We start from the raw sequence: 25,545 nt of genomic DNA, 5'->3' as shown, positions 1-25,545 counted from the left end.
AGCTACAGACTTAACTGATAATGTTGTGCAAACAGGATTACCCTGAAGGTTTTGGGAAGCAAAACGATATTTCATCAACATTTTCTATGCTTTTGAATTTAAAAATATAAAACAGTTCATCATATTAAACATTGCAGTTCTTCTCTTATAACAGTGATATTGAGCAAAACTGTGACATCACGGTTTGTGTTGAGCTTTTGCCTTGTGTGCACAAATGAAAAGCTGCTAAACTATAATAGCTCACCAGTATTTATTTGAGTAAATTACACTGACTTATCACATGTCTTTTTTTTCTACATTGAGCGTACAGTTGTAGAATGCGATGCAACAGTAAAATCAAACAAACCAAAACACAAAAAACAAAGACAATCATGTGCAGCACAAAGAGGCCATCCTGTAACATCACTTCTGGGTAATATATTGTTTGTATATATATATACACACACACACCTACACTCTATATTTTTGTCACAGTTACAAAAATAAAATACAATACTATAGATGCGTGACTATACGCACAAGGTGAAAACAAAACACACAAAGCTGTACAGTCCTCATTGAGGGCAAAGATACACGGCATTTTAAAAAACCAAGTGAGAAAGAAGGAAGGTTTGCTTTGTCTTAAAAAATGAACCAATACATGACATCTCCCAACTGTTTCACTACACTTTAAAGCCAACAAAGTATCTCATTTGTGCTTCCTTTTGACAAAAAAAGACCCCAAAACAATTAAAAAGTAACACATATATGGTATTTGTAGGTTTTGCATCACTCGTTGTGGGTCTGTTGGATGTAATGACTCAGTGCATTGACGTTATTTTGTATTTCTCAAAAAGCTTGGCAGGACATTATCTCTCTGATCCCCCCGAACATAACAGAAACTGTATGCAAACACGCAACCCCTCCCTGGACATGCATGCATCACATCACTACAGCATGTGTGAAAGCAAAGAGCGCAGCTGCAGCACAGCACAGCAGTTCATACGTTGTCCATGGTGAAACCAAGAGCCTCCAAACTAACACACATGTATGGGTTCATCTGAGTTTCCTTTTTTTTTCCAGTAAGAAAAGAGAAGGAAACACTTTCACACAATAGTTCTGAAAAACAGAACTATTTGTTCACAAATAGAAAGAACCTTTAGTGTAAGCTACATTAGTTTTAGGTGACTAAAACAGGAAATAAATTATGTTTTTTCTTTTTACTCCCAGCATCTTAATCTACTGTGAAACTACAGCACACTAAAGTGAGCAGCAGGGAAAGGAAGCAGCTTCTGCAGCCGCAGAAGAAACAGCTGCCCCAGAGGGCAGTTAAACGCTTCACAATACATCAAGAAGATTTCTTAGTGCTTATCAAGTATAAGCTGAAAAACCATGAAAATGTGCAAATTGTACTTTTTCTTACATGTAAATGTCAAGATTTCAAGCATCACATCTCACGTTTTCCCACAATTTGCTCACGTATGTAAAGTTTTACAACCATTTTCTGATGAAACACCAGAAGACAAGCATTAGCTTCACAGCCTGGTGCACATATCCCAAGTTGTGCCACCAATCATTGGTAAGAACGTACTGAAACTGGATCGGCTAGGGTTAAAATGAGGCATGCTTACAACTCAAGGGACAACAACCACGAAATAGAGGCATGTTAGAAACAAAACAACCCAGATTTACTTTTTTAAAATGTAAGAATGACTGAAAAACAGTTAACCTACGAACTAAGAAAAAAAAAAAGAACAAAAAACACACATTTGTTCTGCCTTTTTGTAGGATAGTGCAGAAAAGCACCTGTACAAAGATGAAAATGTGGATTTGCAAAGCTGTCCTGAAAAACTCATGAAGGACTCACGGCCAACTTAAGCCAAGACAATAGCTGGGACAGGAAAGCCAAAAACAACAACTGAAGACTGGAGGTACGTCGGGGGGGGGGTACAATAATACCAATCCTGCCTTTTCCTCATCATTGTTACACTCTTTATGGTGCATTCTTGCTCTTCAGTCTATGCTGCTGCTGTTTTGACCCTTAAGGAGGACTGACTGTGGTTAGCAGGAAATAAAGTTTAGTAACAGGTTAGTGGAAAAACTGGAACTGGAGGCCAGGCGGTGTTGCAGACACAGCTGGTAATCTTGACTTCTTAGTGGGGCAACGGCACAAGGATATCCACATAGTTGATGGGAAAAAAGCCTGAGTTGCCATGCAGCATCCCTTCGTACCAGTTGTCGTCGATCTTATTGGTCAGAGTGATGATATCGCCTTCCTTGAAACCTAGCTCCCCTTCATTCTCAGGGTCAAAATCGTACAGCGCACGACAGGAGGGCTGGTCCAAGGGGGCTGGAGATTTGGAAAGATACAGAGTGTTACAGGAGACTGGAGGAGATCAAGATGCTGCGTATAGATTATTATAATTACATTAAAAGCTCACCTGGAGACCTGGCTGCAAGAGGGAAAAAGACAAAGAGATTCAAATCACGAGTCAGTGAACAGGTTCTCTTAATCAGAGTTAGGAGGAGCAGGTCAATATTTAAGGGAATATAGTTGTGTGGGAGAGTTAGATGAGAGAATGTAGTCTTTTTTTTCCTATGTAATTCTTTCACAATTGACAGAAGACAACAAAGACTAATATGTTGAATTTTGTGAAGGAAAAACTTGTTTATTTCTGTCAGATGTCTGGATCCTTTTATAAAAGTTAGAGAGCAGCCTTGTCTCTCTATCTGTCCTTGTGCAGGTCCAGATATAAATACTGTCTTTCATCTATTCGAAGATAAACACATGTGTTTTTTTTAATACTTTACAAATGTTGACCTAAAGTTTTTGAACAAGACAGCAAAAATGCTGATTTCTTTCTTTGAGATGATTTATTAGGTCATCACAGCAGAATGCTACTTTGAGACTCTTTTTTGCTATTTTGCCTTCAGTCTGTGAAAGAGCATGTTCTGTTGCACTGAAATCACATGGATGGACTGGCTTGTGGGATTTTACCATTTTATTGTAGTAAAATCCCACATGCCAGCATCGAAAGATGATTAACTTTAAATACCCGCTCTGATCATCTTATGATCTGCTGTAAAAGTGTAGTGGTCAAAACATGCTACTTATATCCTGACTGCTGTTTCAATGCATAAAAAAAGGCTACATAATTTACTTTTTTCATTTTACTTATCTACCAAGTCTGTTTCTATGAACTTTTTCGTACAGTTTAGTGTTTTGGGATTATTTGCAGAAAAATACTGTTTTCTGCACCTGTATTGAGAAGTTCTCAGGCAATCATGGACAAGTGAAAACATAGAAATGTAAATCCCATGTTGAATTGTATTATAAATGTAAATAATTCCAAAGCAAAAACCCAAATATACTAAATGAGAGTTCACTAAATTATTCTGTTTTTTTTCTTTTTTACTTTTCTAACTTCCTGGAAAGTTATGTACGCTGTGTGTGTACTGGGTCTAATGCTGCTTTCACACTGGGCTTCTTGGGCAAAACAAATAACTTTCTATCCTTGTTTGGAGAAAAAAATACAATGGAGGAAATAAGCATTTGATCCCTTGCTGATTTTGTTGTTTTTCCCACCTAAAAAGAAATTGACCCTCTGCCATGTTAAGGTCATTTGAACGGTGAGAGACAGAAAATCACAAAGAAAATCAAGACATCAACTCTAAATAATTTATATACATTTAATTGCATTTCATTGAGGGAAATATGTATTTGATCCCATAGTAAGAGTTCAGGTTCACACAGACCAGTAAGACTCTCCTCATCAACCTGTCACCTGTATTGCAGACACCCGTTTGCACTAATCACCTGTAGAAAAAACACCTGTCCACAGAATCAGTCAGACTTCAAACTCTCCAACATGGGAAAGACTAAAGAGCTTTCAGTGGATTTAAGGAAGAAGGTTGAAGACCTGCACAAGACCAGAATAGAATACCAAACACTATATCAGCTAGAAGCTGGGGGTCTAGATGACAACTGTTGATTTGATTGTCCATGACCATCAATCCACCTATAGGTCTCAGACTCATAACAAAATCTTCAACATTCTTGTGAGAGATAGGCTTTAAACAACATGGCAGGAGTTAGTTAATGATCTCAAAGCAGCTGGGACCACAGTCATCAAGAAAACCAATGGTTGCAAAGTACTCCTGCTTACGAGGGCACATACTGTGTGCAGGCCCGCCTGACGTTTGCCCATGAACAACTTGATGATTTAAAGTCAATTTCTTGATTATCTTTCATCGTTATTTTCTTTCTCGTATTGTTTAAATGAACCTCTCATTGGGAAGAGAGACAGTCAGCTCTTCTCCAAGTGGGTAAACCTACAATATCAGCAACTTATTTCCTCAAGTGTGTGTTTGTGTGTATTTATTTAATCTTTTTCTGACACAGTTGTCACTAAGATCTCATCTCACCTGGATCCGCAAATAAAGAGTCTATAACCCCAAAAATATCTATATTGTGACAGCAGCTGCAGGTTTAATATCCAGACAGAAAGCTTTCATCCTCTCATCTGACTCTGAGCAAACAAGCACATTTCCCAAAAATGTTCAGTTAACAAAAAACAAAGGAGAAAACAGGAGTTAGAAAGAAACAGCACTGCACTGCAAGCAAGAATGCAGACGGAAAAAACACACGTGAAAGAAAAAAAAATAAGAGTGACAGTGAGACTTTGGATGTCTCCCATAGTCACTCTTTCTCACCTGGAGATCTTGCTGTAAGAGGAGGGAAAAGCAGGAGAACAATTGTCAAAGAAGAATTTTAGCAATCAAATGTTGACATGAAGAAACAATGAAGTGATGTCGCAGAAATGGAAAGGTCGGTTGAACACAAAGTGAGAAGAGCCTCATTTAACACCAGCGAGACAAAAAACAACACATTTGGATAAAGTTGTTCGGACAAAAGTGAGCAGACAATAAAACAGAGAAAACAAATGCTGATCTGCCAGAGAGCTTTGGATTATTGGAGTTGATCGGGTAATTGTAAGGCGAGCGCACAGCACTTGATTTTCTGCTGTTCCATAAAAGAAAACGTGAGAGGAAAAAACATGAGAGAAAAGAATCATACGTGTACTCTCCTCTCACCTGGAGACCTTGCTGCAACGGGAAGGAAGAAAAACAGCAGGAAAGGGAGGTGAGGGCGTTAAAAGAGCCCGATTAAAGAGGATGTCAAAGAGGAAATGAACCGATGAGCACACAGATGGGAAATAAGATTAACCTGGCTCACCTGGAGACCTGGCACCTAAAGGGAGAAACACAAATCAAATTGGAAAAAAAAAATTCAGATTTGCATCGAGTCATCTAGATTAAAAAGCTGAAAAGATACAATACCCTCCCTTTGTTGTGGAACCATTCTTTTCAAAAAAAATTTTTCATGGAAACATTAAATTATTTTCTGAGTTTCTTTATGTAAAAATTCACCAAAAAATTAGTTTTCCTTTTTTTTAGTTTTTTTGTTTTGTTTTTTACAATACCGAGGCTCCGTCTGACGTATGAGTCTCACCTGGAGAACGAGCCCCATGCATGCCTCCATTGTGGGTCTCGGTGATGGAGAAGTCCAGAGATGGACGTGGTTTTGGGACGTACTCTTTCCTCGGTTTGCCAGAGGCCTCTCTTATCCTGCGGATATGAAAACAAAAATCCCTCAGAGCCCAAAAAACCCCAATCAAAATCAACCGATAATTTTCCCCCCCTAAATTCCTGAATGTTTTAATTAGAAAAGGACAGATTTTCTGCTAAGCATGTTGGTGTAACCAACTATGAAGACCAAAAACACAGAAGCAGCATCAGAACTGACCGTTCATCCATTTTACTGGAGAGCTGTGTGAGGATTTCTGTAGACCGGCTGTGATATTCCAGCTGAGCATTAACCAGAGCAGCCAGCTGGCTAACCTGTTCAATCTGAAGACAGCAACACAAGAAGACAGGATCTACTGAACAGAACTGACAAAACATGCCATGCTTGACACTAGAAGGCCTTTGTTTTTAGGATGAAATCCAGTTGTAGAAGGTTATTTCGTACCATGGGTGGTCTACTTTAAAAATGACAACAAAAAAACTCAAAAGTTGTTTTTACTATTCCTGTTTGGCAAAACTGGTTTAAGGTTAAAAAGTGTTTTTTAAAAGAATAATGATACAGAAAAAATATAAATAAGGACAAAATAGATCATTTTAATATTATTTCAATGTTGTTTTTTTTAATGGAAATCAGATGGAAAATAAGTGGATAGATAAAAAGAACAAACAAATCTAGTAGCTAATATATATATGTAATGAATATAGTGATAAAATGTTGACTTTTGGAAGAAAAGAATGGGTTGTTAAAAAAATAAGGAAAATAAATCAGTGTGGTACTTCTTTATACGAGCAACGGCAGAGATGCAGTCATTGCTACAAAAAACATGATCTGGCATAGATAGATGTTTACAGGAGGTTTTAACAAAACAAAGAGTCAAGAGGATAGAACGGGTCATCAAGTGTCTCCTGATGTAGATAAAAGTGTAAAGTGGGGCTGATGATTCCAAACTAACATCGCTCTCCAGCAGGTTGAACATGGACAGCTCAGCAATTTCCTTGGAGTCATCAAACTTCTCGAGGGCCTGTTTGATCTCATCTTCCGTCACTTTGCCCTGGCGTTTCTTTTTATAATCAAAGTCCAGACGGCGACCCTCCAGTTTCTTCAGGTGATGCTGCAGAGTCGACATTAAGTTAAAAACCTCATCGCTGGTGATGATGCTGACATGTTTCTCATCTGCCTCCAAGCACACGAACGCTAAACTATCATACCTGGATCTCCTTGAGGTCTTTTTCATGAAGGTTCTGCATTGGATCGATGAAATTCTGCTTCACCTCCATGTCCAGAGCGTCCTTCACGTCACTGAGCTCACGCATGGCTTCCCCCACATCGATCAGTGCAAGACCTGAAACCAGCAGCATTAGAAAACTCAGCAAACAAATCACAATTGACATATTTAGATGCCAGAAAAAACAGAATGATGTAAAGAAAAATGGAGTGATTTTCAGAGGCAGGATAAAAATCTACACCAGAGTTCTAAATCTCAAAGTTCAAGCAGTAAAACAGCAGGGCCAAATGCAGGTGTCTTCAATGTCAGAGAGGCTCATAAACAATTTGTGATGTTAAGACTTCATCCTTTGGGAACCTCCATTATTCCCTCTTGTGCAGCCTGCAAAGAAAGAGGCGCGCCCTTCGGGGTTAGTTTCGTGTTCAACAGCTCACCAAAGCTAGAATCTTCTCCCAGCTCCCTGCCAAACCTCTGCATAGACTCCCCCAGGACGGCCTCCGTCTGCGTGTAGCCCGGTCCCTTCTCCTGGCCTCGCATGCGTGACATGGAGTTCATCATGCTCATCTTGGCTCTGGTGGCTGCATTGACAGAAAACACAAATAGAATTAAAAAAAAAAAAACAAAAAAACTTTGAGGTTCTTACTGTTTATCTGCAGTGCAAAGGCAAACTGAAGCAACTGTAATTATTTTATTATTTGTTTATTTATCTATCTATTTATTTACCCTTTTAGGACAGTTTCCAAGAAGAGTTTCCAACAAACTGATGAGATAAACATCCCTCATTATGAATAATCCGAACAAAATATGCACCGAACAGATTTTGATTATTGGGATCAAAATTTATACAGGAATCATTTTTTAATAACTCAAACTGTGAACTGTTTCAGCAAAAAACATTTATTTCAAACACTCTGAGATTAGATTATGGAACATTCTACACGTGTAAGATGCAAAATGTTAAAATAAAGCACAAGTGATTGATGAAAAAATGAATATTACAAATTTTCTGGGACAATGAGCATGGAGTATAAAATAGTGTTCAAATAATCAACAAATATAATTTAGCAGCCTCGGTTATGGTGCTCAGCTGGGTTAGGTACCTGGGTTTGGCTGCAGGTACTCAGTGGTCTTAGTGATGACGTCCATCACTGCTCGGGAGGTGGTGTCCACCCTCTGAACAGATGAAGGTTTGCACAGAAATATCGGGTAAGAACATGTGACACACATGCAAACAAACCAGCAGAGAGAGTATGGATGCTGTATTCACATTTGCAAACATTTGGGTCATCTCCAGATTTTAATATTATTTCTGTAACTCAAATAAAATTATTTACATAAGCTTAACTTTTCAAACACATCTTTGTTTTTCATTTTTGCAAAATTTGTATTAGTTTCTTGGTGAATTGATATAAATAATGTAGATTATTCATATCAGGTTTAGGATTTACAACCTACAATACCTACAATTCAATTTAAGTTATTTATTCAGCTTTAAAGGAAACTGACAATTTTTATTATGTATCTGCTATCAAAACAGGAATTAAGGAAATAAAAACCAGATAGTCCAGACGTGCCTTTTCCATTACAGTGAAGTCATCATCGAGCTTTGTTCCTTCTGCTCCTCCAACCTTTTCACTCACTCTCTGCAAAAGATAAAAAAGAACATCATGTACATACAATTATTTCAGGTTTTTTAAACTCTAAACATATTTATGTTGTCCTTTAAGGAAACAAATAAACGCAGCTGTTTTCAAATGTGTTCTTTAAGCAGCCAGAAAGATTTGTATCATGGAGGAGCAGAGACAGTAAACACGCACTGAATTACAAAAATAGACTTAATTCTACCTCCGGCAGTGAGGCTGACAATGTTTCCACATTTGGCTCCAAGGTGCAATACAACAAGACACCACTAGTAGGGAGCAATAAGCAAACAAAAACAGCCAGATGCAGTCTTTCAGGGACTGTCTCAGTGTGACTGAACCGATCAGGACGAAAAAAGTCAGACGATAAACCTTTTAAAGGAAAAAAGAAAAGTGAAAGGCACTTATTGTCAGTGCTTTTCCCAGCTTTCTCTTCTCTTTTGCTATATCTTTTTTTTTCAAAGCAGTTTGGACATCTCTGAGCTGAGTCAGGAACAATCGAGCACATTTTTCAGTTGGCAGAGCAGTGATCTGTGAAAGCACACAGGGGGTTTATAATGTTAAGCCTGTGGCAGAGGTTAGTGCAGTGTAAGACTTTCTGAAAATTGTTGCTCTGTGACTCATCACAGGAAACTCTTCCCTGATCCCACTTGTGTTGAGCCCCCAAAATTCTGACAGCAGTGCAAAAAAAAAGGCATACATATTGAACAAATCTTGCACTGGACTGCATTTCCTCTCATTATCATCAACTATGCATTGCCTAGGCAGTTACTTTAGCTTGTTCCCATGGAAACAGGGACATGCACACCTTTACTGCAACAGACGCTTCCTTCTGTCCCGTTTGATCATCAAGGATCACAAAGTTGAGGGTAGCGCCAGGGAACAGCATTCTTTGGCTGCGAGTTGATGCAAATATTTTCAACTGAACTACATTCAAGATTTTAGCTTTAAAAAACTCTTCATTTTGTTACTGAATTTAAGAAATTGGTTTTACACTGAAATCTTGTCAGGTTCATTAATTAAAAAAAAATTGTGAAAACAATATTTGAAAAAAGGTTTTTCCCAAATATTTATTCATACAAGCGCCAAGCCATTCTTCCTCAGCCTCTCTTTAAATAAAAGTGATTTAAACACATAAAATTCAGAAAAAAAACAAGATTCATAAGCCTTCAAACCCCTAATTTTAGTCAATCTTTCATTATTAATGTGTTAGCTCTGATTCACGACATTCAAAAACTGATAAAAACATGACCCACAGTCATTTTATGACTTCCTCAGCTAAAAGCAGCATTAGTCACGCAGCATCTTATAGGCACCTGTGGGCTGGAAGATTTTCAGAGAAAAAGTAAGAGGATGTTCGAAGATGAGCTTTCGGGGGATTGTTATATAAGTGGAAGGATGGTTGATGACGTGGCTGCTGCAAGCACACCTTCAAGCCCATTCAAGAGTGCAGCAGAAAGTCAATGGTCACGGTTCTTTGGTGGCTTCAAGCTGAAGAGGCGGCAATTTAGAACAGTGATGACAGGAAGATGCAAGCAAGGATGCCCTCTTTGAATCCAGCACGTCACAATCGATCAGTAATGGAAGGTTGACTGGGGGGGCAGTGGTGTACTGCTCACACAATGTGACACAAGGAAACGACCAGGAAGCCAGTGGTGAAAAACTTTACAAAAGACGTGTAATGGTGTAATCGGCCTCATGTACAAACTAACTTCATACGTCAGCGTCCTATGAGGAAAAGATGAAGGTGAGGAGAGCTTTGATGGACTGAGGATGTCCTTTCAAAGTCCTTCAATATACATAGAATATGACAACTGTTCCAAGCAGTTTTCAAAACATGCACAATCCTTGATTTCATGCGCCAAAATGCGAAAACGCATTAACAGCTGGGGTTTTTGTTTGCGGAGACAGGTGCACAGGAAGACAAATTCAAGGCGGTTTCTTTGGAAAGCGTGGTTCAACGTCTCACCATGGCCCCTAAAGTAAACAGCTAGCATCAAATATAATTACTACAGCAAAGCAGAGATATTTGTTAACTTATAACAATAACGTTTGAGCCTCAATGCTTTAACAGCAGTTATAAGGAATTGGCTTGTCTTTTTAGCAAGATTTAATCTGCTGTTTCAGTTGAGCAAACACTATTGCAATTAAAAAGCTGCAAGGTCCTGGTTTCAAAGAATTGTTTATCTTCAAAGACATAAATTTGTTTCTATCTGTACATTTCATCTCTGACACACTGCTCTTTTTCTAAAGAAAAATTACCATCTCGCCCTGTGGAAAAAAATGGTCTACAAATATTTAAACAACTGTTTTCCTTGTAATTTGGCATGTTGTTCCAGCACACCATTTTAGGGATTTTACTTTTTCTCAGCAAAGATGAAAAATTCTGCCAAAGCATGCAAAGCAGTCAGAAGGAAACTGATTTATGTTCAACATAAATAAATGTTAAGATAATTGTCCAGTTAAAAAAGGAAAGGAAAACAACAGAATAATACCTCAAGGTGTGGGACTACAAAGACAGGCCTGATTTCGTCATCTCTCTTTACTCCTTATTTCCTTGATTTTTTTGTTTTTTCCCCCATTTTCTTTTAACTACAAGCTGATTTTGACTTGACTAAAAATTCTTTATTTTAAAGTGAACAAAAAGTCTGTAGGCCTACGTGCACAGATGTGCGTTTATATAGAAAAAACAAGCCATCGCCTGTCCCATCTGGTAATCAAATTCCAACTAATTTTAAAAGGCTCTTTGAGCCACCATGAAAAGGGAAAAATTAACGACACCTTTAACTTCCTGGAGACTTTAAGGATTTTATGGATCGCTGACAGGTGTTTTGATAATGTTCCTAATGTCCTCAAAGCAACAACAACCAGGAGAGCAATATTTGTTCAACAGTGACTGTTCATCAGCAGTGTTTTCTTTTCGATAAAGAGAGCTGCCCTCACAGATTAGTGGAAACACTTTTGGCAAACACAGTAAGGCAGTTTAACCAGCAGGGAGTTCACACCTGTGTGAGACACTCTAAGCTAATGCTATTAAAGGCAGAGACACACTCTGACACAGAAAGCATGTTGTTACTTTTACACGCAAGTGCTGGATTAGATTCTGCTTCCCCCTGCATGGACATAATTAATCAATACTGCAGCATCTGCAGTGTTGCTCCTTTACTGTGCATGAACAGTAAACCTATCTGTGTGTGTGTGGGTGGGTGGGTGTGTGTGTGTGTGTGTGTGTGTGCAAAGCATGTGTGTGTGTGCGCGTGTGTGTGCGTGTGTGCAAAGTAGGTGTGTGTGTGCCAATAATGTTCAATTAACTATCCTTTTTGAACAATTTAAGCATAAAGTAAAATAAAATAAAATAAATTAAAAATGTCCACCTTAGTCTTCATTTAGCATTTATGAAAAAAAATCGCAGGAAAAATTTTAAAATTTTAGATTAGAAAATGTAAATTTTTACATGTTTTGAAATTTTTTTAGCATGTTATTTATTTACTATTGTGATTTTATAATGTGCTACAACAAGTGAATGTGTTGCTACTGTATACGTAAAAGATAATGAAATTGTAGAACATTTTCTTCCTTCTATAAATTTTTCCTTTCATGAAGCAGCAAAACTAGCGACTACAAAGCTCAGTTCGCTGCACAGGACTGGTGCGTGGGGGGGGGGCAATAAACTTCATTCAGTGTGGGTCCTTGGGCAAAACCATTTAAGCCACTGCCTAACTGTGCAGTCACCAGGGGGGGGGGGGGGGGGGGGCAAGTCTGGGTCCACCTGTGCCGGTCCCCAGCCCGGAATAAATTCAGGGTTGTGTCAAGAAGGGTATCCGGCATAAAAAATCTCTGTGGAAGCTGATTTGCGGCAGCGGCCCCTGACAGGTCATGCCAAAAGATGAACAACATGAAGCATCAAAAATAAAGAAAGACATGTATAGCTGGACAGTTCAGTTGGTTAAGTGGCATGTGAAATAAAAGTTTGATTCCCAAAGGGAGCAATTAGCAATTTACATAATCCAGTGTGGGTCCTTTGGAAAGACGCTTCATGTTACCACCTATACAATGTAGCAATTTGAGGACAAAGATTTTTTTTGCAAAGTAATGAAAGGCAGATATGTCATTTGGGTAAAGAGAACTACATTTTTTTCTCTCAAGCATGATGAATTCTAAATAAAAAGCTAATGTCATTAGGATTCAACCTAAGGCAAACGTGTCTGTTTACAGCCTGCAACATGGCACCATATTTGACAAAAAAAGAGGACAAATAAAAGGCTAACGTTCCATTACACGGGTATGATGAATGCAAGAGGCTTAGCAGCTAATGTTCTTACTGTTCAGAGTACATTTTCTAAACCACCTAAATGCATCCACAAGCATTGCTTGTGACATATACTGAACACGGTGCTTTTAGCGTCAGCCTTGGTCACATGGTGCCCAATGTGAGGCTCACAAGGAGCGGCTGTCCCTGCCTCCCACGCCTCCCCCTCCCTGTTTCCTGCTCATCACTTTAATCCCTACTGGGCACAGAGAGGCCCCTGCTTTAAATACGTACCGAGTGGAAGACAGAGATTAAAAATGACAAAAGTGATTAGTGAGGCTGTCAGGATAGCCCCTTCTCCTGTACAATCACAGAAGGATCTAGCTCCCTCTGAGTGTTTTACCCCCTTAAACAGGTTTTTACCTTTAATAGAGACACAAACACTTAAAGCTCATTTCCTCATTCCTCCATGTTTTTCTCAGAGAAAGACAATAGACAGAATAAAAGGAACAAACACACCCAAAACACTTAAAAAAACGATCTCCTAATTTGAAAAAGCTCAAAAAGATGCACTCTGACACACAAATCTCTCTGTCTTTGCTTTGTTAATGTCCTCCTCTCACCTCCGGACCCCCTCTAGTTTTCACTGTTCCCATTGCTGTGACTGTCATGGTGAACTAGCTCTAATATTTTTCAGCCACCGCAGGGCTTTCATTTTACCACAAAGTCCAGCCAATTTAAAGCTTGACCTCAGCTGACATGGATATTTAAAAGCAGCACAGCAGTAAGTCTCAGCAGTGACTCCACATTAATACCTTGATTAACGGTGAACTTCTAATCTTACTGCCCATCCCAAGAATAGACCTACACTCTTGTAGAATTGAGAAGAATCCCTGTCAGAATGGGGGACTGAACTTCTCGCTCCATCTGCTGCTTCAGGTTAATGCCCCCCTTAACATCCAATGTTATCTGAGAACTTGGATTATACTAATGAGAAGAACCAAACTTGTAAGTTTGGTCTTTAGGGGTGTTAATATTAATCGGTTTAATCAATTTATAGTCCTATAATGCAACCAGATTGATTAGTCTGAGGCTAATTGTTAGTGGAATTGACCTATATCATTAGAAAATCTTTTCAAAATGAAATTGATCCATTTTAGGTCAGTAAATGGGATTGTTCAAAATGAACCAATATTGACTAGGAATCGAATCGTTAAATAGAATTGTGACATCTGTATTAGTCTTCATTGGGACCAAATACGTCTTCATTCAAACCCAACAGTCGTTGCTGCTTCACCTAAATGCTTTTCTCTCATTGTGCCGCCTATAGCAATTTTAATCTGATTTGTAAGCCTTTGCATGTCTTTTATGTAACATCATGGATGAGTCTGAGCTGAGGAGAGGTGTGCACACACTCCCTTCATTTTGAGTAACACAAGGGGGAGGATGGGTGGTGATGGGTGAGAACAAGCTGGCACTGTGCGAGTGTGTGTGTGTGTGAGACAGAAAAGAAAGCGTGCTAGAGCTTGTAAGCATTTCTGAACACACTCAAAAATAGAGCTTGGGTGGCTGCCTGCATGGTATGAAAAATTGACAGGACCTTACAGAGGTTCTAGACGGGAGTCAGTGAGTTCAAATCCATGTTAGGAGTTTTGGAGAACCATGTAGTGTTAGCATTTCCTCCTCCTTCTAGCATTTTCTAACACTTACATTAACTGAAGTACACACACAAAGCAATAACACGCCTGCCTGAGAATTATGACAAAGTGTGAAAGACTCATTGTTATTTACTGCTAACAAGTATTCATTTTCCTTCTTGTTTTTATGGTTACATGTTCAAATAAAGATTATATACCAGAATATATCTTTGAATTCTTCTGTTGTACATTAAAATCCTTGTGCTATCTTAGATGACCCCACCCTTACATTGACGTGTTCTCCCTACAATGACAAAGGTGGATAAAGGTGGAAAGATTTCATGTGAAGATCACAAATCATCGAAGAAAAAAGGTTCAGCGCACTGTCTAGTGGGTCTAGATGACCCAACTCACAATGTTAAAGTGCCTAGGATAGCACAAGGGTTACAAGCTTTTTTTTTGGGGGGGGGGCACACTGGCAGCACTGGATTTTATACACTTCAAACTATTTGATTGTTGGAAAGATTTAAAGTTTATTTCTAGAGATTCAAGATATTTTACCAGGTTTTATGATGTTTTGACTTCTCCTTCCTCTAGTCTCTCTGTGTCTATTCATCAATGCCACATGTGGCTCTCAGAGCCTTTTTTGGCGGCTCTCAAATGGATTTCAGTTTTCAAAATGCACAAACAATAGCTATTTAATTTATCTTAATTTTTATCTGTACATCTGTGCTCATTTTCAGAGTCATAAATACATATTTGAGCTCCACTTCCTGGTCTGCCTATTTTCTCATTGGTGTCTAAGTGTGTACGATTGTGTCAATACCAATGAATGGTCACAACATGTGGATCCATATCTGATTTAAAAAAATGGGACAAAATACAGGCAAATGGATACAAAACAATGAAAGGACAACTGAGGATGTGATCACAGAGGAGACTCAAAATGAAAGTCCACAGGAAGATGCAGGTGAGGCGACGGGCGCGCAAAATGGCGGTGAACCAGGCAAAAGAAGAAAAGCAAGAGCAACACAAGACGAGCACAGGAAAGTTCAAGATGAATGGACTTGCAAATTTGATTTGTTCTTCACGGGGCTAACCCATTGTGCTTAATATGTAAGCAAACTTTGACTGGATTTAGGCAGAGTAATTTGGAATGTCCTTTCAAAACTGTGCATCTCAAATTTTCTAGGACAACAAAATCTTTCACAGAACCACCTCAGAGGCCTCATATGAGATAGCATAGATTTTGGCACAGGCTACCAAAACCTTTTCAGACTCTGACTTAGTGAAGAATTGTTTTTTTGTGTCCGCAGAAATATTGTTTGCTGATTTTGACAACAAGGATGCAATTATCAAGCAGATTAAAGGATTACAGCTCTCGGATTAAACAATTACAAGGAGAGTTGAAGACATTGCACAGGACATGCAGGACCAGATGCTAAGTGATTTATGTGGCACACCTCATTACAGCATGGCAGTGGGTGAGAGCACCGATGTAACTGAGGCTGCTGTGTGTTTGGGTGAGGGTCCCAGAGAAGATTCTTTTTAAGAGGAAATGCTTTGTTTATTACCTATCCTTGGATAAACTAGAGTACTACTACTTTACTACTAGAAAAAAAGTAAAAGTAGAGTACTACTTTTTTTTTTTTATATTTATTTATTTATTTATTTAATACAAATCTCATTTTCGATAATAATTTCAATAATATTTGTAATTATAATTTTCAATAATTTAATATTCTTAATAATTTAATACGAATGTCATTTTTTATGTCATTTTTTGATGTTATATTATATAGATTATTTCTGAATGTTGTTTTTTGCTGCCACAGATATATGAAATTTCCCTATAGTGGGATTAATAAAGTCATCATCATCATCATCATCCTTGGATAAACTAGAGGTGAAGATTCTCTTCTGATTTTTTTTTTTGAAGAACAGGGCATCAGCTTGTGAGTCTATGCACCGATGTAACGCCCGGCATGCACGGCAAGGAGAGGGGTCTCATTGTGCTTATGAATAAAATACCAGATATCGCCAGCTTTGTCAGTTTCCACTGCATTATCCATCAACAATCACTTGTTTCCAAGCTTAGAAACCAACAGTTCAAAAATGTGAAGAAAAGAGTGGTGCATGAATTTTATCATCTCAAGAGCTCTAAATCACACACAATTGATTGAAAAATATGACAAAGAGTACAGTGATTTGGTAATGAACTGCAAAGTGAGATGGCTGTCTCGCGGAAAAGTGCTCGATAGGTTTCTGAGCCTTCTCCCTGAAATCTGGACACTCCTGAAAAGCAAGGGGAAAGATCAGACAGTGCTGAAAGACCCAGCCTGGATCATGCAACTGGCCATTCTCTCAGGCATCACCTGTGACTTAAACAGGGGCGATTTCTTTAAGACTGCAAGGGAAGCTTGGCTTCCCTTATGTCACAAAATTAATGGTCAAATATGTACTATTGTATTGAATTCTATTAACATTTTATTGACTAAAAATGCGTTAAAAAACGTTCATCTCAAAGACGAGTTCATTCAGAATCAGTTACATATAGCAGGTTGGCTGACTCGATTTCCTTCTCCCGCAGCATCACAGTGCATTTCCCTATTGAAGCCCAGCGTCCATTGACTTCAATGAGGCTGCTTTGAACGTTTTTTTTCAGCGCTTCGAAACTAGACGGTCATTGGATAAACGCTGCGATTATGTCCCGCCCACGGATGCTCAGCATCTCTGGGGGTGAATGGGGAGTGGCTCGGCCCGGACTCCGAGCTTCTGCATGATGATTGGAGGGTCTGTCGAAAGACTGCATCTCCTTTTGACTGACAGCGGTTCTGTACTATAAGGAATCACTGAAGCTATTCGCGCTCAGTCCAATCGCGGATTTCCCAAGTTCAGTTGAAATAAAAACTGTTGCAACCTGTTTCTTTGATATTTGCTTGGCGAAATTGCTTGATTTTTTACTTTTAAATAAATAGATAATTTTATGATGTAGGCCGAAAATGAGCTTCCCCTCTCTGACAGACCAGTAGCCGCCACTGGACTTAAATGCTTTGACCCTGCAGCTCCAATGGAGATGCAGGCTTCCAAGTGATATGATGCGAGCTGTCAAAGTATTTCAAACCAAAATATGTGATCTGTGGATATCTGATGAGAAACACAATCACTTCCCAAAACTATGGAAGTGATTGTTATTTTTTTAAAGATCAGTTTTTCTCATTCTGCTTTTGTGGAGGTTTTGAAGGAGCTGAAAGGATAATTTAAATGCAGGTTTAGTGATTTTAATGAACCCAATGACATTTTTTTTTAACTTCATTGAAAATCCTTACCATCTGAGTGTAACCCAGCTTTTACTAACCATCACACCACTCCGTCCTCTCAATCGTGCCAGCATTGAAAATGAAGTCATTGAGATCCAAAGTAATGACATTCTCCAAGCTGAACTTAAAAAAAGTGTTATTCACTTCTGGAATTTGGATTGTGAAGCAGACTTCTCCACTTTGAAGGCCGTTGTGCAGAAAGTGATGTCCTGTTTTGTCAGCACATACACATGTGAATCTACCTTTTCCACAATGAACACAATCAAGAGAAAACAGAGGAAGAGACTGACCAATCCTCACCTGAAATGTTTTACTCGCATTGCTACAACAAACTAGAAATACGAAATGAAGAAAGTCAAGGAACTGCATACTGTGCTTCCTTGAAATGAGGTAAATGCACACACACTGTTTGGCCGTGTTTTTAAAATCACTGTTTAGATTACACACAATTCTTTAGTGCTGGGGATATTTTCTGACTCGCCCTTTCTCTATGGTCCAATCATAGTGGCTCTTCTTTTAAAGAATAGTGAGGAGTACTGCTCCACAGCCTTTCAAGCTTTTGTTAAATTCAGCACAGTGGGGAATTTTTTCGTCTCAGTAAGAAACAAGAAAAGATCAAGACAAGATCTAGATATTAGCAAAATATTTTCATATATTTTTTGCTCCATACTCTTGTCTTGTCAATAGAAAAACTTGAGTTAAAACTAAAATAAAACTCATATTGGTTCATTTAAGAAATGTTCACAAGACATTCAAGGGGAATTTTATCTAACAGAATGACTGGAGAACAACATGAAGTCAGATTAAATCTCCCATACAGTTTGGTCATCAGACCAAAACAAACAAAAAAGTAGGCTTATGTTCTAAAAAAAGCTAGTGCTAGTGTTAGATTTTATGAGGATTTATTAAGCTCAGCCAACTTGTACAAAAATCATATTCTAATTTTCTTCTAAAATGAGTCATTTCCACTTATTTAACTATTTTTTTGCCACTGTAATCAAAATGAATTACACTTACGTAAATAAAAACTCAAAAAGTATAAACCATTTGCTTAGAACCAAACAAAAAAATAAGTATTATAACATTCAATTTGAAGAAAATCAGTCTAACAGTTAGTTTTTTAGGCCTATTTTCCCTTTTTGAATGCCTGTTTGGAATTCCTTGTTCTTAGATTTTGATTTCATAGATAAGATTTCTTGTTAAGTAAAAACTAGTTGCTGCATCCAGATAATTTTACTACTTTCTAGAAATTTCCGAAGATTCTTTTTCTATTTTTAGGCTACGTCTCTTTGCAGTGTAGCCACATATCAACAGTCGGATTAGTTTTAAAAAGTAATTGTATTTAGGTATTTGTCATTTATAAATATTCCAATCTTATTATGCAAAGAAAAAAAGTACAAAAAAAAGATGGTGAGAGCAATTTTTTTAAATAAAAGTGCTAAATTTTCTTTTCCAGCCTAGGAAAAATATTAACGAGGGGTTAATATTTTCGAACCTGGCAGTTTCATTGGTTGGAGCTCTTTCACTTCCATTAATCTCCTACACAGACAGCAGAAGAGAGGAAAAACCATCTAACATCGGACAATTCAAACGTATGTGCAAGTGACTCATCCTTCACCTTCAAACACGTCTGCAGCCATTTCTACGACAAATGTGTCACATTTACATCTACAGGAAAAGAAAGACAGTTAAATGTATTTTTAGTAAAACGTATATATATAAAAATGCGTTTTATTTTGTTTATTAACATCAAGTCAATGCTTGTTCTTTCAAACTGCTTCTGTTTGGTGGAGTTCTATTACGTTATTTATCTTCTATACACATCAGATTACAGCTATGTGATGAAGTTAATGTATACGGCACAGAAAATAAACCGCTATTATATTAAATTTGAGGCCTTTTTCACTTAGATGGAATCTAGATGGTATTTACTCAGTGCAGCCTGAGGGGAAAGTGGCAAAGCAGCCATTTTATTCGCAGTATCTGCTGCCTCCTTGACATGACACCATGCTGTCTATTATTTATGCCTTAGCGGAAACACTGGGAAAGCTCAGGAATGACATCAGTGTATTTTTCCTTGCAGGAATGATGCGCCCTGGATCGATGCACGGGGCAGCTGCCATTTTCGCCTGAACTCATTGCACACACAATGGTGTTTACACATGTCAGACAGCAGCAAATCTTTTGGATTTCTGACTGTGAACATACAATGTGATAAGTAGCTTAAGATAGAAAAAAAGGAAAAATTTAAGCCGTAAAAATGAGGCTGACTCAACAAGGCGCTTTATGTGTCAGACCACAAAGCAAATGAAAGGAAAGAAATGCTTTCAAAGAGCTCATCTAGAACAAGAAGACAGCTGCACTGCATCAGAACACGTCATGCAATCCTGCTACACTGCAGACAACCTAACATCGATGAAGAGGCCCTATCCTCGTTGCTATAACTTCAATATCCTGGGTCAATTTTCTTTAAACTTTCATCAAGTAAACTGAAAGTCTTCCAAGTAATTTATGTTCCTTCAACAATGGATCTCAACCAATCAGCTTCATTATAGGCAGATTTGGAACCTTTGAAAATGACTGTTAATGACTGGGGTGAGCCGCTGCTACCAGGCTGAAAAGCTGAGAACAAGTAATCAATATACTACAGCTGGCAGTAACATAATAACTTTTTTTTAATCATGTACAGAAATCAGACTTCAACACTAATAGTGGGAATGCAAAAGATAAAGCCAAAAGAAACAAAAATTAGTTAACCCTTGTGCTATCCTAGGCACTTTAACGTTTGGAGTTGGGTCATCTAGACCCACTAGACAGTGAGCTGAACCTTTTTTCTTCAATGATTTGTGATCTTCACTGGTGTCCATGGATTACATGAAATCTTTCCACCTTTATCCCCCTTTGTCATGGTAGGGAGAACACGTCAATGTAAGGGTGGGGTCATCTAAGATAGCACAAGGGTTAAATAAGTTGCTTTCAAACTTAAAACTTCCACAAAACTCAGCGGTGCGAGTTTTGACAAGGACCAGGGGGCGGGAACACATTACACCCATTTTAAAATCAGTGCATTGGCTCACTGTGCATTACAGAATTGATTTTAAGATTCTTTTAATGGTTTATAAATGTTTTAGTGGTCTTGGACCTTCTTATTTAAATGTTATTTTAAAGTATGAGCCCTCGTGGACCCTGATGTCCTCTGGCACTGGCCTTAGTTGTTCCTAAGGTGAGGACCAAGAGACACAGTGAGGCCTCGCCTGTGGAACAGCCTGCTGGCCCAGAGGACCGCAGAGTCTATAGAGTTTTTTAAGAAGAGGCTCAAAGCCCACCTTTTTTAATTGGCTTTTACATGACTTTGGTGAATTCTTAATTATTTTACTCATGATCTATTTATTGATTTATCTATTTTCTCAACTTAATACTATTTATTTATTTTTTCATTGTATAAGGAGTATTATCATGATTTTTATGTTTTTAATATACTACCTTTTTATTGTTAATATATTTCTGATGTTTAAGGTTACACTTTAATAATTTTATGTATTTTATTTTATTTATTTATTTTCATTTTTATTTATTTTTTAAATGACTAATATTGATATATCTTATATTATTTTTGTTATTGTTATTTTATCAAAAATTTTATTTTGATGTTTGGTAATCCAGTACTTCCTCTTGGGGATCTATTGTTCTGGGGCACTACCGGCTCTGCCTGCAGGGGGTGCTGTTGCTGCAATGCTTGTTCTCATTGGGCCAGCTGGGGTCCCGCTCTGTGGTCTTATAGCCATGGAGTGGGCCCTAGCCTGCTCTGTGTTGTGCGGGCGCTGTGGTAATGATCCGTACCAAGCCAGACTTTTCTTTATGCTGCAGTTCTTCGTTTTTGTTCAGGGTTGTACTGGGGGAACTGGGTGGGTGAAGGGAGCAATCTGGTGAGGGAGGGGTCCCATCTGTGTGTAATTGTACTATGTTTTCTGTTCTAAATAATTTTCATATTTTATGACTATTTTATCTGCTTTTATGTTAAGCGCTTTGTGTTTTTAACCAAAAAACAGCAATAAAGTTTGTAGTTTGAAGTTTGAAGAAAAAAAATCACAAAATAATAAACAAATAATGCTTTGGACTGTGAATAATTGAACATTTTCACTAAACAAAAATTTGAAAGCGCTTACAATGTGTCCATTCTTCATTCACTCCTCATACATACTTGCTGATGGTAAGCTACTGATGTAGCTGGGGCAGACTGACAGAGGCGTGTCTGCCAGTGCACCCCTACGGCCCCTCTGACCATCACCCAGACATTCATATGCATTCACACACCAGTGGAGCCACACTGGAGGCAGTGTCTTGCCCAAGGACACAACAACAGTTGACTGGGGGGAGCGGGGATCGAGCCGCTGACCCTTCGATCATTGGACGACCTGCTCAACTGCCTAAGTCACTGGCTATGTCTGAATTCCCTTCCTACTCCCTAACTACATATAGTGGGACTTTCTAGTGCCATGGTTTTTAAAAGCAATTTGGACAGTCTCACTACTTTTTATTTATTTTCTTCTAAACAACAAATATGACGTCACAGATGTCCCAAAGTAAAAACCTAATAAATATCTTTATATATCATTAAATATTTTATCATTAAATATCATAATATCATTTTACGAAGATCTTTTATGGTGTGAAAATTTAAAAATAAGCTGTTAGCATTGCTGAATGTCCCTTGTCATTCAACAACGCCTGTCACGCTCTTTTGGGTCCTGTTCCATCAGGCCCTTCACAGGTGGTGCTGGACCAATGCCCTCCAGGGCCCTGCTAACCCAAGGCCCTGTAGGGCCCTTTGTTCACATCCTTCCCTGCTTATTGATATATGCTAATGAGGTTCGGTTTTTACTTTATGAAACCTGTGATGTCACATTTGCAGGAAAAAAAGTAGAGCATTGGAAGGGAATTTGGACACAGCAGATTCAATTCAACCTGAGTCTTCATAAACTTTTTTTTTTAAACTGCTTTGATACACATATTCAACAATAACTAAAAAAAATGCTAAAAGGATATATTGACAAAATAATTTACATTCTGCCAGTATCACGTTGTATATGTTTAGCTAAATATGAAAAAACAAAAAACAAAACATTTAATACAAGAGGTATCAGAGTTTATGCACCAAGACACATGCCTGCAGAAAAACTATGTTGGTACAAACAAGAGCCTGCTGTTATCTAACAGGCCCACATTGCCAGCAAACATCCTTTATTTTTACCCAGCAACAGCTCCACATCCATCAAGCTGCCCGAGATGAAAGCAGTTTCATTATCATTGTAGATAATGATAAATGTCTTTAACGTGAAACTCCGAGCTGTCATTACCCAGAAACAGATCAGTAATGGATCCCGCGGGAACCAGAGAGGGTGCAGCTATATAAAAATCAATGGAACAGAGGGAGAAAACTATCAAGAACATTCTATCACAGCATCTAAATCCCTGCAATCAAAACAAAACAAAACAAAAAAAATTAATACAGCTGCCAGCTGGAATGACCTCAGAAACATGGAAAACACAATCTGTATATAATATTGACTTTCTGTTAAGCACTGTTCTGATTACATTGCCTACCTTTGAGAATGACAGCAGGTCTACGAGGACACCTGGAATACTGCTGTCAGCTGCAGAAATGTATAACTTAGTGGTTAAGAAAAAAGAGTATTTTATTTAAACTTGCACCTGTCTTTAAATTGTGGTAAAGTACCAAAAATAAAAGAAAATAAAAGTGATTACATTTATTTTTTCTGTTAATCAACAGAGTAGTATTTGAGTTCATCTTGAATTGGTTCAAATTTGAAATATAGAAAACATCTATTTTTGAATGTCAGAACAACATCTGAGATGTCTGCATTACAAAAGTCAAAGGTCCTAAAATTCTCCTGTTAAATAACTGCCTCCAACATCTATGTGACGGTTTCTAAAAAGGTCCTTAAGTGTTTTTTTGCTTTTGTAAAATTTCCTCATGATTATTAAGTTATTTGCTTGTATATGTTATTTGGATGCTATAGTAAAGTTTGAATCGTTTCCTCATTTACAAACAGTTAATAAATTAGGAATAGCTGCAACTTAAAAAAAACTTCCTGACAACATATATAAGAAATATTATTTTAATCTTAACAAGTCTTTAGAAAGTAATTTATTAACAACTTCTTCGTGATCTACTAATTATACAGTTATAAATCATTAATATATAGTTAACAGGTCATTTAGAACTTATTAACTAACAGCTTGTTAGTCAGCAACTGTCCATTTATATGCCACATTTTTAAATCCTAAAATGTTATTCAACAAGTTGTTTATAACTTAATAACTAACAGTTAATTAATGATTTGTTAACGAGATAAAACAGATGTTATTATTATATAGTGTGACCAAATCTTTAACATTATTTTTGTGGACATTTTTCCAAATCTAAACCTAAGAAATCTGTAACTGCTACATTTGAGTCCAGTCTAGGTTAAATGAAATTGTGCACGTTTAATATTTTTTTCGTATTACTTATTAGCTTTTACTCTGAAACTACATCAATTTATGATGATGATCCATGTTTTTAATCTCTTTTGAGCCAAAGTACATTTGTTCCTTACTAAAAATCCCAAAGCACACAAACAACCAAACATTTTATGGAACCGGCTGGTGACTTTACCTGCAGAGAGACTTGCACGTAAAATATTTGATTGGAGCTCATATTTATCCCTGGTGTAAAGATGTGTTGAACCTTCTGTCCTCTGTGAACCTACAATCATTATTTTTAATTGGTTGAAATGTAAGATAGATAATGTTAAGGAAACTTTAGTTGGTTTTTATGAAAAAGAATGGAAAATGAAACTGCTTCAAAAACCAAAATTACGAACAGATTTGCAAATTAAGGACACATTTTCTGCTGAGCCATTTGTTAAGTACAACTTAAAAAGAGGTCAAAGATCCTTATGTGCTCAACTTAGAGCAGGAGTGCTCCCCCTACAGGTGGAAGTAGGGCGCTTTAAAGGCGTTCCTGAGGAGGAAAGACTCTATGAGGTCTGTGAGCTGGAAGTGGTGGAGGATGAATTTCATTTTTTGTTTTATTTTCCTTTGTACGAAAAACAGAGACTTTTTATATATGGGGTGATAGAAAAGAAATTACCTGATTTGTTTTGGTTACCTGAAGATAAAATCTTACGTTGGCTTTTTGAAAATGAAATTTTTTGTTTGTCAAATTTTGTGTCAAAGGCATGGAAAATAAGAATGGACACTTTGTATTCTGTTAGACTCTGATTAGGGGGTTATTGGATTTTTGTGACGGGCATGTTTCTTTATGTATTTTGTCTTTCAGTGTCATATAAGCCCGTGTGCGCTGGGCACATTAGTGCATGACACTTAAATAAATAAAATCAATCAATCAATCAAAATAAAGAAAAAAAAAGAAACTCTACAGACTATAAAAACAATATACAGTCATTCTTATCAAAATGTCTTAATAAGAATCACAAAAGAAAAAGAAAAACATAATTTGGGAACTTTCATATTTCTACAGACTGTGATCATGACCACAGGGCTGATATTCTGGCAATAGTCAACGCTTTATTAGGTGAAACTGAATCATTTCCAACAACACACCTGTTGAAAAACACTTACCGTAAATAGATCAAAACCATAACTGAATACTCTGAAAATTATTGAGCACAATATCAGTAGAGTTCCAAACGTCATTAAGTTCCTGACAGAAAATGTACTTAAAACTTAAACACTTTGTGGATGTAATGTAAAGCTGCCTTTCCATTATATAGATGCAGCCCAGCCCTAAATTTATCTCTACAGTGATTGCTTTTAACAGACTACAGTATAGCCAAACACAAATTATATTCAAGCTTTGCATCCTTCGAATCCTATTCTCCT

At 37.6% G+C, this 25,545-nt stretch overlaps 1 protein-coding gene across 2 annotated transcripts in view; it reads right to left on the bottom strand.

Annotated features, from left to right (window-relative positions):
* Nucleotides 1-231: 231 nt before the first annotated feature.
* Nucleotides 232-25,545, bottom strand: part of LOC144981287 (endophilin-A1-like) — a 39,488-nt gene continuing 14,174 nt past the window's right edge. The window contains exons 2-10 of one of the 2 annotated variants that reach the window (XM_078952086.1): nt 8,366-8,434; nt 7,892-7,964; nt 7,226-7,369; nt 6,775-6,908; nt 6,519-6,677; nt 5,786-5,889; nt 5,492-5,607; nt 5,216-5,230; nt 3,091-5,085 (exon numbers count right to left, since the gene is read on the bottom strand). In XM_078952086.1, the coding sequence (XP_078808212.1) occupies nt 5,051-5,085; nt 5,216-5,230; nt 5,492-5,607; nt 5,786-5,889; nt 6,519-6,677; nt 6,775-6,908; nt 7,226-7,369; nt 7,892-7,964; nt 8,366-8,434 (849 nt within the window). In that variant the 3' untranslated portion in view covers nt 3,091-5,050. Of the gene's footprint in view, nt 2,330-3,090; nt 5,086-5,215; nt 5,231-5,491; nt 5,608-5,785; nt 5,890-6,518; nt 6,678-6,774; nt 6,909-7,225; nt 7,370-7,891; nt 7,965-8,365; nt 8,435-25,545 lie in introns of those variants that run through there. The other variant, XM_078952080.1, reaches the window with a different exon arrangement.

Source organism: Oryzias latipes, chromosome 1 (assembly GCF_053564925.1).
Source record: "Oryzias latipes strain Hd-rR chromosome 1, Olatipes_Hd-rR_3.1".
Classification (NCBI taxonomy): domain Eukaryota; kingdom Metazoa; phylum Chordata; class Actinopteri; order Beloniformes; family Adrianichthyidae; genus Oryzias; species Oryzias latipes.
The sequence above is the reverse complement of the archived record's forward strand: the minus strand, read 5'-3'. Positions and strand labels throughout refer to the sequence as shown.